Raw genomic sequence first — 12,561 nt, forward strand, 5'->3', positions numbered from 1 at the left:
CAGAAAGCCTTGTCCTGGCTCTGGTAAAGATTTGTGTGGCCTGAATGTCTTGGTTTTCCTATTAAATAGGAATAAAAAAAAGGGCATGGGGGGAAAAGGAGAAGAAGCCCAGTGTGTTTTCCACACACATCATACAGTTACTGCAAAACCAATAAAGAATTGTACAACTGTGATCCTGGCAGATTTGCAATTCTGTGCAGCTCCAACATGCAACACAACAACAATCACAGGTTATTCTGGTGAATCAGCAGGTCTGGATGTCTTGCTCGTCATTCTACAGTCCATGCCCTGAGTGTCAGTCAGATTAAGCCAGAATGGTTTTGATTACATGTGCCAATATTTTGGTTAAAAGCATTGAAAAAACATATCAGCACAGGAAATGCAAGGCACAAAGTTGTATCTGGGAAGCAATTCTGAGAGGGCAAGGTATCCACACAGAACACAAAAGAACAATTATTTTGTTAAATTTGCATAAACACAAATCAGAACTACACAGAATTGTCTGGAATCTCCTGCTCCTCCATGTCTCTCCTATTACAATGCTGCTGCAGAAGAACACAAGTATTTAAAAATCCTACTAATCCCCATGAACACCAAATTTAGAGATATGAAGTCGTTCATTTTAACTTCATCATGTATGTTTTAATGCCTGGGAGTAAGTTCACTTTAAGAGGTAAGTTCCCTAAATGGCAGTACAGGGTCCAGCACTAGGTTCCTAAAACATGTTCTATTTTTGACTTTTTTCAACTTACATTCTTGTCCCCTTCATTGACACAGATCTCGTAACAATATGCCAGAAGAATATCAATTAATCCAAGATACACGTGGCAGCGACTCCTTTTATCCAGAAGGTAAGATTTATTTGTGAACTTCCTCATCTGCTCTCTCTCCTCCTCGGAGAAGACAACTATAAAAAGTAAAATTAATTGATAATTGATTATGAGTTTAAAGCTGGCACATTCATTTTAATAGGTGGTAATACTACTCCAACAGTGTCGTTAAAAAGGAGCGTGTAACTAATTACAAGTCACCCATCACTCAAGAAAAAGCCTAAATCACTCTTACTTTCCTTTTTAACTTTTATTAAGCTCTGGTATCCTAATTTCAATGTCAAGCTCCAATACAGCACTGCAAGTACACACTGATGATTCTGAACCTCTCCAGGTGCCAAGGATTTCTGTGGATGCCTGGATATTTTACACAGGGATAAATGCACAACCAGGATCTGAGTAAAATTAGGATTCTTAAGCCCAAAATGTATGGGACAAAAATCCAGAGGCAAGTGACAAGTTAGAAAAGACTATGGCAGTTCTAACTCTGTTTTTTCTCTTCATGCAAAGCAGGTCAGTATCACTCCTTGAATCACAACTATAGATGAGAATCTCTATCAGTGAATTTCTTTATAAGTTGACTTCAATGTAAACACGAATCACACTTCACTTTTAAACAAAGAAACTCTCAGTGAAATTCATGAAATACAGCAGCAAAGTTTTCTTCTTCTAAAATTCAAACTCTGAAGCATCATAACATCTTCAACTGGACCATAAACACAGAAATTCCAGGTCTATTAAACAACAGCAAACAAGACGTAGACTAGGCAATTCCCAAAGGTAAATGTTATGAGATGTTCATTAAGTTGCTGCAAAGTGTCAGGTGTTGCAAATAAAATATCTTTCTCTGAGAAAATACTTTAATGCTAAAAAAAACTATCCATTGCCTGAAGTTTTTGAACAATTAATTATCCAGGCCTGAAACTCATTATTAGTATTTCCAAACCACCACTTATTTTGTTTTCCCCATTCAAAACTTTCAAGTACATGGTGTGAAATTATCAGAACAATTAAAATTGTAATTACATTTCTGCTGTATGAAGCCTGTACACTTTTGTACAGCTACACTGCCAAATTTTAGCTAACAATCTGTACCACAATCAGTATTAATCTAATGCAAAGCAGCACTTGCTGCTACTTATCAAGTAAGCTAAATAGGCAAGTTTTTTGTAACTTTGATTTAGAACTGTTTTGTGTATTTGCCAGTAGCAAAACCATGCCAGAGGAAAAATGTGTGTTAATACATCCACATCTAAAGGAGTCAGGCATTCATCTCACAAAATTTCTAACAGATGAGACTGCAGACATTACCTTTACATTTTAATCACCTCTTTTACTTTTTTTAAACTGGCTATTCCTCATGTTAAAAAAGAAGATACTTCAAATTGTCCTCCAGCAGCAGAATGTCAGTGAAGCAGAGTTTAATTTCTGAGGGGAGGATGAGGTCTGACAGCCAGAGGGTGTTTTGTTACAGCCCTACTGCTATTTTACACTGTGATAACACCACTTAAATCACTGGGAGATCTGTATCTCGAGACTACTATGACACTTGCAGCTCTAAATGTGTTAGGGCACTTAGATAAAATGTGCTGGACCCACACAGAGAGCTGACTCAGTGGTCAGTCAGGAAAGTACAGGTTAGGAAGCACCTCTGATAATGTGCTGGTGAGAGCAGAATCTCAGTTTATAATCCTGTCAAACCAAGTCTTGAACCCCACCACTCTGCCAAAAGGAAAGAGCTGAGCAGAACTGACCCCTCCTCCTCTTTTTTTTTTTTTTCTTTTAAACTGAAGTATTATGCTACAATTTAAAGTTTTTTAAATGTGCGCTTCTATCCCTGTAGGTTAAGGAATCATCAACATCAGATGAAGGAGAATAGTCAGCAGAGAGCAGATTAGTCAGAATAAAGCTATTGATATTAGTCAGTAGCAAACAAGTTTCTTTTCAAGCTCTTCCTAAGCCATTACAAGATGAAAGGCAGCACTACTTTGACTGGAGGCACCCAACGCCTTTGTGCAGGGTCAGCATCTTCCCCAGTGCTGGATACTGCCTTAAAAACGCTCAGTAATAATGTAAATTTAAACAAATAGCTGAAATAATAAAGCTGATTTTGTGTTAAATTGCTTGGATTTGTTGCAGCCTGTTGAGGTGTGAGAGGTAAGTGAAAATTCCCACTTCTTTCCTGTACAGACTCTGCCCATAAAAAGTTGTCACTGAAGCCTCAGCAAAAACTCTGCCCCTTGTACATGGGGCCATTCTGGTAAAATTGCAGATTCTGGCCATCTTTGACTCCCTAAAGCTCTGTTAGGTAGACTGTGATCAGAAGAGCCTCAGTGCTCCAGGAAATGAGCCAAAAGTGCCAAAACCACAGATCTATGCCCCATGCACACCCATACTCACACTATGGCCATTCAAGTCTGGGTTGCTCATTCCTCTCCTGTCTCTGCAATTCTTCCATTCAATTGTTATCTCCTTCATTGATCTTTTCTTTCCTCCCAAGCCTCCATCTCCACCTCTCAAATCAACATTTCCAGCACATTTTCCTCCACATCACTTCTGACCTCTTCCTCCAGGCATTCTCCACAGAATCACTGGACTTGGACAGCGTTTCCTGGATCTCACGATTTCCTTTATACCCATTTTTCTTGCTATTCCTTAAGAAACCCACATTTCCACAAACGTATCAACACCATACATCATTCTTTCTTTCTACTGCTCTTGCCTTTTAAAGCCTGAGATATTTTACAGTGGAGTCTGATCATTAAGAGTTTTGCATGAATAAAAAGCAGAATTTCCTCACCTAACAAAAACCTGCTCAGCAGCAGAGCAGTGCCAGGAAGGAACATATGATGCAAAGCTCTGAAAACTGAGCAAAGCAGGTAGACAGCACAATTGCAGAAATTTGATAAAAAAAGAAAAGTAATCCATCTTAAACTTATGAATCCACCAGTAATGGCACATATCTGAGCCAAGCCTTACTGAAAGGTGGAACTCTGAGAGGAAATTGCTTCTCTTTCTATAAAGAAATAAGAAAGAACAGTCACTGTAAGCATGAGAGGTTACCCTGAACAAAATAAGATATCCTTGGAGCATATAAATGCTAGATTAAATACATATGTCAGCCTGAGCCTTTGAAGATTATTGTGTTGCCTAAAGAGGAGTTTTTTACAGTTGTGCAATTGAAGTAGAATAAAAATGAACTTTTAACCAAGCTGAATGTGACTGTTAGAAAATGGAACCCCTTTCATCTGGAATCTGTAGAAGGAAGACACTAATGTAAACTTCAGCAGCAGCAGCAAGCAAGCTTTCCAAAAATGTTATCCCCTCTTGGGAAAGGCTGTGTAATTAATAAGGCTTTATGGAGTATTACTTGACTTGAATAAGACATTGTAAGTGTGAACAAAAAGGGCTGGAAGAGAATACACAGTAAGATGCACAAAAAGGACAAAAGAAAGAAAAGACACTCAGGATTAAAAAAAAAAAATTAAAAAGGCAAAATACACAAACCACGCACACTGGTGAAAAAGTAAAAAGGTCAAATAAAAATAGATTCAAAGTAAGGACAGAAGAGAGATAAAAACTTTAAATGTTAATGAGAAGAGATGAACCAAAAAGAGAAAAAAAAATCTGGTAACGAGACATTAGAAGAACCTGACGATATAAAAACAAAGAGAAAATAACGAGGGATAAATATAAGAGCAGTAATCAACCAAAGAAAATCTTCAGTTAATTGCAATGTCACGCAAAAAATAAAAAAGGCCATCTGTACTTCTAATTACTTGCAGCCAAAGACGTTATAAGGACAAAAGTAATCAAATTTTTGGTTCCAAGAAACCAATCAAGATAACAACTGAAAAGACACCAATGTAAGTCAGGGAAAGGAAGAATAAAAGTAATTATCTTTATTTAGTGTTTCTGGATAAGAAAATAAACTTTTAAAGAATCTGCTAATTTTTATGTCTCTTTCCCACCCTAAACTCACTTTAATGTTTAACTTGAGGAGCAACATGTCTTTACTCAAAAACAAATCCTTCCTTCACACAGGACAGACAGGAATTCCTGATTAACTGCAGCATTCCTTTGGCTGGGTAAAGCAATATAAAAACCACAGGGGACACATCCTGCTGCTGATCAGATCCCAGGTGGAACAGCCTGGAGCCACCTCCTGCCCTTCTGTATTGCTGCTCACAGGAGACCTTCAAGTAGAACCTGCACTCCCTCTCATGGTGGTTTCCTTCACCACAGCTCACTCAGGTTTAGGAACCTCCACTGATTTCAGTCACTTATTCAAACAGCGCAAACGTTACCAAAATTCAGGTCCTTCCAAGGAAAAGGGTGGATTTGTTGTCATTAACATCACCCAAACTCCAGATTACCTCTGATGTTACTTAAATTTCCTCAAGATTCACAAAACTGCATCAGCGTCTCCACTCAGCCCCATGAAGGTAAGATTTTTTTTGATCATTCTTATTAAATAGGTATCTGTTAGAACAAATGGTTTGGAGCAAATGGACTTTATAATGTTCATTTTCTGTGTAATTTCTATTAGCAGGCTTGCCAGGCTTTTGAGGAGTTTGTTGCTGCCCCTAAAACCCAACAACAGACATATTTTTCCTCAATACCTCAATTTGGAGGAAAAACATTCCTTATCAATAAAATCATCCAGCAGCTCTTCATTTTAATTATATTCCTTAAACCAAGCAAGCAGGAGTAGTATTTCATTTACTAAGGAGTGAATGGATAAAAACAAACAAAGGAACCCCTCATTATTGTGTTTTCAAGCCTCTTGTACCTTTGTCCAATGCTTTTTAAACCAAGTGGTTATGATGGACATAATTAACAATTTCTGGCTTCAGAGGCTGAAAAGAGACCAGATCAGATTACAGAAGAACAGATTACATTCACAGTAAAATACACAACATCTACTCAAATTCTATTGTTCTCCCAGAGAAAATGTGGAGGTTCAGGTATTATCAGTGCACTGAAAACCTCTGGTAAAGGGATTACCATCATCTACTTTAGGAATATGAGATTTTCATACTACATAGGAAATGAACAAAGAAGAATAGAAGAAAATGCACAACAGTAACTCGTAGTGCTCTCTGTAATCACTGTGTGCAGGGAGGCAGCCTCAGTTATCTGTTACCAGTGTTTCCACAAGGTCACCTACTCACCCTGGAAACATCCCTTTAGGTTTCTAAATGGACACAAAGAGTTCCTTTTGAAAACACGTCTCCAAAACCCATAAAGTAATGCAATAAAGTAATAAATATTAAATGTAATAGAGTAATAAATTTCCTTTAAGGACAATAACCTATAAAATGGCACCACAGCAATTATCATTCAAGCAACAGATGTGTGCACATATATACATATCTATACTTATATATATATGTATATTCTCACCAAATGCAGGACTGTCATGTTCCTGATGACTTTCTCCCTGCAAGGCTGTCATCTTTTTATGAGCATCAATCCACCAGGGTTTGTACTTTAAAAGATGCTTAATAGCTTCATCTTCAAAAAAATCAGCTCTAGGGAAAATAGAAAGAACTTTCACATGCTATTTATTTCAATTCATATTATACGTGGGTACATATTAACACATCCATAGAATACGTCTCACTTGGCTCCAGGTTATTATCCATGTTAGAAATATGTTCACTTTAAAGCAGAAAATTATTTTAAAACCCCCAATATTCTCCTGTCTTTCAGTAAGTATTCCTTCCTTACTTCCTCCACCTCTCCTGAGCCACCCAGAAGTCCAGGGATTTCATGAGCTTGCAGCATCATCACGTGAAGCTGAACCAACCTGATTCAGCTAAAGGAAAACACTCCAAAGGCTTCTCAGACAAATCACTTGATTTTATTGGGTAGCTCCCCCACTTAAGACCCAGGGCATTTGTTGGGGGGAAGTTATGCAACTGAAGGAAAAAGGTGAAGGAGGGATGGGGATGGACTTTAAGTAAGGACATGCAGCAGCATGGAAAAAGAAGAGCTGTACATGAGTTCTGGAAGAGAGATCACCTCCATCTCAGCACAAAGCCGCTGTGGTAAAAATCTCAATCTAGTAATCCTAAAGGATTAAAGTTCTAAGCCTCCTCTTAGCATTTGAGCATTTTCTTCATGCCAAACAATGGTATAAATACTAAGAATTGAAAAAAAACAAAAAAAAACCAAAACCACAGGAAATTTCTCCATACCTTCTTAATCACCACACATAACCTGAACACAGAATGTAATCTGCTTCCCTCTCACACTGAGAGATTTTTTTGTTCCCTCCCTTCAATGTCAAAGCAACTTAGAGCTATCAGGGTACATTTTCCTCAAGGCCACCAGAACAGTTGTTTGCCCCCATTTCTGCAGAGTTTCTGTTCTCCTCAGGAAAACAACTTTTGTTGAAGAAAGGCTGGTTCTGAAACAACCAAGACACAGCCATTAAACTGAATGGTATAGCTCTACCAGGCCAGAACACAGAATCTAAAACTGAAACTAGAAATTACTGCAATTTGCATCCCATTAGAGGTTAGGAACTACTTCAGTTCTAGTGAAATGTAGTTCAGGAAAGCTCTTCTATTTTATTGTGTGTTACAGGAAGACATGAGGCTGCCTCTGAAAACAGTCAATTGTGGAAAAAGTCCAGCTTTGCAAACTTACCTTCTGAAACAACTCAGAATAGGTTAAGCCTTCCTGTCCTCACAAAACACACCACAGCACTAATCCTCCCCACTGGGGACTATCCTCTTCTCCCACCAGATCCATCATGCAAGAATCAATCTATACTAATAAATCTCATGGCTTTCATTTATTTAACTTATCTGAACCTAACTTGACCTGAAATTCTCCAACCTGAAAGGCACAAAGAATCATTTCACCTCACAACATGGAAAGAGGCATGAAAGAAACACAAAGTTTCAGTTTGGACATCTTCCTCATTCTGCTGTAAAACAAGTTTCATGTGATGAAGGCAAAAAACAAAGCGGCCAAGACAAAATTTCCTCACTTCAAAACTCAATTTCCCCCCTCCTAGACAAGTGTGTTTTATTAATCCTTTTTTCACAAGGCAAAAACAAAATTTTGCCCTTGTCAACACAAAATCCCAAGCAGGGAGTGGCTGCTCAGCTGCTGAAGAGATGAAGTATGAAACAACATTCTGCAACAGCTGACAGCAGCCCCCTTTAAACACAGACTAAAGCAATAATGAAACAGTTGAGTAACCCCAAAACAGATGAGCAATGTTTTGTGTCAGTGTCCTACTAAGAACACCCACCAAGGCCTGCTCTGATGAGACAAAACCAGACCAAATGTAAAGCTGCTCTTTCCAAAAGTGATCTTAAATCAAATAATTTGTGTTTCAGAGGTACTTGGCCAGGTGAAGTCTATCAGTACTCACAGGTAATGATCAGGCTCAAACTTGGCAGCCTCAGCTGCCAAACGTTTCCTCCTACGTTCCTGTGCAGGAGTTTGGTCTGGATCCTTAATGTCAATAACATCACTGAGCTCATCCTGTCAATGGGAACAAAATTACAGGAGCAAGCCAATGGTATGGCACACAAGATTCATTCAGCAGGAATTGAAGAAGGATGCTTATCAGCATTGCACTGAAATCCCTAGATAAACTTCAACCTCCCTTTCAAGTCTTCCAAATTCAGGTTTCACTGTGCAAATAAAACAACAAAATTCCAAGGAAATGGAATTATTTGAAGCTCCTTAGTATACATGATATTATTAAGTCTATTCAGGTAATTTTATCATAAGGCAGGGAGGTTATTTTGCATTATGATAAATTTGCAATGTTAAGCAAAAGCACACAAGCCCAACAAAGACAAGATAAGACTCACATACCATTCTTTTGACTTCTGAAAATATTCTCGCTCTGAAGTGGTTGTACATTAATTAATAGGCAACTGCAGTGCTCTTTTAAACATCATTAATTAGTTATTTCCCATCCCATTAATGCTGATGGGAAATGTATTCCTTCACAAATCTCATGGTAATAAAGCAGCATACATATTCTAATAGAATGTAAATACTTTCTCCATAAACAGCAATCCTGCTCCAAGACCTGTGAATACTACAATTCATACAATAGTAAGTTAGAGTTACATAACTGAGTTGCACTTTTCAAAAGTTGTTGTCTTGTAAGCCAGGAAGCCTATACAGCAAGTTACCCAGAACTTCCAAGGCAGCAGAAGACAAAATGCATGTACCTGCAGCCTCTGGAACACCCCTGAGCGCAAGTTCCCAAATCCATAAGGGTGCTGCAGTGGTGGAGTGCTTTCTTCATATGGAATTTGTTCCATTTCCCAGTCAAAATCTTCCTCATTCTCTTCAGACAGCTCAGCAGAAGAAGCTGTATTTATGGCATGGTCAGAAAAAGAAAATTGTTACATAGAAAAAATACGTATTACTTCTTTGAAAGGTTTATTGTGCTACTGGTGTTTGCTTTCCTCATTTTACTGCATCTTTTAAGAAATCACACTCAACACTGGGTCATACAGATCTGTAACTCACAGGTCCTGCTTCAAACTCCCCAGCTTCCAGAAATGAACATCAGGAACACTACATTTTAACTGCACTCCCTCAGACTGAAATACCTGTTCCACTGAATTCAACAAGATCAGCATTTGATGCTAGGAGAACTCTGACAGAACCTAAGTGATGTTATCAATAATTTAAGGCAGGATTTAAAAAAATCAAACAGAGACAGACAAACATTTTTATCTGTTAAATACTGATGTTAAGCAAGACATGCACTAATGATTTTAATTAGCTTCTCACTTGAGCTAATAGTCCAGCTGTAGTTCATACAGAAGACTCAACTGTGTGTGTGTTCTACAGCCACTAGAGGGGTACAAAGACCTACAGAGCATTAGCATATTTTTAAAGCACATTTTAAGCACATTTTTGAAAAAAATTAAACATAACTAAACCTCTAAAGCTGACATGTGTATCACCTGCAACATATTTATTTCTACTCTTATCCACACTTTGATTTATTCATATCCCTCTCACACCTTGGACTAGTCAGTAATAAAAATACTGTACTTTTCTATAAGTAACACTATAGATCTGTAATTGCTTCATTACACACATGTATCATCTTGTATAAACAAGACTGATTTTGTCATACCTATTTCTTCTACCAAAGGTTTTGCTGATCTTGATTTCTTTGGTGCTAAAAGAGATGTCAGCATGTCCAGTCCCTCAAAATATTGGCCAGGAACCTCCTTGGGCAACTGAATTGTAAAGGTACCTTAAAAGAAAGTAGGAATACAATTATTCCATTAAAATAGCTGTGACAGACAAACATGCATTTTTCCTCTATGAGAAAGGCTCAGAGGAAGTAGGACACATGCAGGTAGCATTTTATTTTGCACTGATCCTTGTGCATGTTTTTAACCTTATTTCATAAGAATTAAGGATTTTAATGATAAAACATGAAAGAGAATATTTAACTACTTGGAGTCTCCTGACTTACATTGTATAAACACAAACCAACAGAAGAAAGCAAGCTTTATTTAGTTTTTAATCCTTCCATCAAACAATCCACAGAGGCTACATTCCCCAACCTGATTATTGTCTTAAATCTTGTAATAAAGGTTCTGCAAGTAGCAAATTTATTGGTTTATTGCCTTTTTTAAAAAAAGTATAAATTACTGGAAATAGCAACATTTTTTATGACATAGATACCAATACCTTCATCTGTATTGTAAGATGCTTTTTCTCTGCCATCCTCTACAATTCTTCCAGGAAGTGTCAATCTGCAGGCAAAAAATGAGATGCCTCACTGAAAGCCTGACTAATTATGCAAGTTAATGTCTCAGCCTATAAAAATGTAAGGCACATTCCAAAAGCAGCACAAAGGACTTAACTACATGACTCCTCCTCACAGTAATGGAATCCATGCAGTTCAATCTCTCTGGATTCCTCCCAGGAAAAGACACACTCACAAAATACACCCAGAGAGCCGTCTGGCCATTTACAATTAAAAAGCCATTGTACAGTAAATTTAGAAAAGTATTTCTTTTAACTCCCTTTAACATGATTTAATGCCCAGAAACAAAGAGGCCAGACACAAAAACCAAATCTTTGCATTAAATGAGCTGTCTGTAGTCAACAGAATAAAAGCTGCAGATGAAGAACATTCTGAAGGGATCAAAATTAACTTTATTTCCTACTATGAAGATTAATTTTTGAAATTTTTTTCCACTACTTGCCTGAGAAAGTATGGCTTAGCATAAAATTTGAAATCTTCCCCTTCAAAATAAAGATCAAACTCTGAAGCTCTGGCATAAGGCACTCTAATTTTTACTGTAAGAAAATCCGGATCCTGGGTCAGTTCGAAAGCTGGAGTTATCATGATGAATCCAGCAGGAAAAGCAAACACTGGTTATGTGGCCCTACAGAAACAGGAAAAAAAAAAAGTAATTAAAAAAAAATTGTAGCTTCCAATTTATGAGAGCAAGTGGTGTCTCTTCAAAATTCTGTAAGAACATTCCAGATTCTCACATAATTATCCTCCATGTGCTCAAGAAGAAAACACTGATGCCAACAGCAACAACATCAAAGCACTATCAAAAACATAAAAATACTACCCCTCTGCACCTTAATGAAACAACTGAATGTAGAGTTGGAGTATAGGAAAGCACCTGTTACATTCCATATGAAAAACACACTAAAATTCAGTCCTAAAATTTTTCAGCTTTTCGTAACAGTTATTTATAATTTCACACATAGCTGACTTTAGACCTTTGCAGTTCTCTCGTGAACTGAACACAAACCACTATTTAAAATATCCTAAAAACGTGTAATATTTCCAAAAATAGAGCTGCGTTTTATAATTCACACATATAGCAGCCAGAATATGAGCAGGACATGCAAGGACAGTTTAGGTAACATCCCTCAGAACCATATGTAGTTATAAACTCTGGCAAGTGTACATATCTAGCACAAGAAAAGGTATTTATATAGTACTATTCACATATATATACAACTGTCTGACCTTTTAATAGCTTTTCATCTCAGGTTTAATTTGGAACCCAGTTATGGATTGTTTGAATTTTTTGTGGGTTTTTTTTCATTTGTTTTGTGTTTACAAAAGGTCACACAGTTTTGAAAATTAGCTTTCTAAACCAAAAATATTTTAACAAGTAAAACCAGAATAGAACTATTATTTGGGAAAGAACTACTTTTCACCGACTCTCAGTTATTTTTACTAAACATATCCCCATTCTGACCATTTTGTGAACAGTCATAAATCATTAACCATTAACAAGGCTAAATTAACAGATCACCCTTTTCTCATAATGGGTAATCAGCCTCGTTTAGCATGTATGAAAAATAACAAAACTTCCCATTTCCCCCTATCACATGATTCCAGGAGCAACATTCCCCCCCATTCTAGGCTGAGAAGCTGCCAGATGTTTTTTTGGTATTGTATCTAAACAGGAAACACCTGGCTTCTGGAACACCTGCACCTGTACACCTGATGCACATTCCTGTGGATTTTATTTTTCTCTCATCACCACAAGCACAGCTAAGAGCTCCCAAAATCCCAACAGCTTATTTGGACTCTTCAGGGATGACCTGCCAGTGTGCATTTTTATTTTCCCATTCAGAGGTTCATAAATAAACAGCAGCCCCACAACCAGGCCCAGCTCTCCCTGCCCTGCACTCAGAGCATCCCTAATTCAAATTAATCACCCCAAACCCCTCTTTTGGGTGGGTG

General features: G+C 37.5%; 1 protein-coding gene across 2 annotated transcripts in view; it reads right to left on the reverse strand.

The window, feature by feature from the left end:
• SHQ1 (SHQ1, H/ACA ribonucleoprotein assembly factor) overlaps positions 1 to 12,561 on the reverse strand; it is a 38,478-nt gene that overhangs the window by 25,036 nt on the left and 881 nt on the right. For both annotated transcript variants that reach the window (XM_058845361.1, XM_058845359.1), the window contains exons 2-8: positions 11,051 to 11,233; positions 10,530 to 10,594; positions 9,964 to 10,086; positions 9,041 to 9,183; positions 8,224 to 8,336; positions 6,237 to 6,364; positions 753 to 907 (exon numbers count right to left, since the gene is read on the reverse strand). In XM_058845361.1, the coding sequence (XP_058701344.1) occupies positions 753 to 907; positions 6,237 to 6,364; positions 8,224 to 8,336; positions 9,041 to 9,183; positions 9,964 to 10,086; positions 10,530 to 10,594; positions 11,051 to 11,193 (870 nt within the window). In that variant the 5' untranslated portion in view covers positions 11,194 to 11,233. The remainder of the gene's footprint in view (positions 1 to 752; positions 908 to 6,236; positions 6,365 to 8,223; positions 8,337 to 9,040; positions 9,184 to 9,963; positions 10,087 to 10,529; positions 10,595 to 11,050; positions 11,234 to 12,561) is intronic.

This window comes from Poecile atricapillus, chromosome 9 (assembly GCF_030490865.1).
Source record: "Poecile atricapillus isolate bPoeAtr1 chromosome 9, bPoeAtr1.hap1, whole genome shotgun sequence".
NCBI lineage: Eukaryota > Metazoa > Chordata > Aves > Passeriformes > Paridae > Poecile > Poecile atricapillus.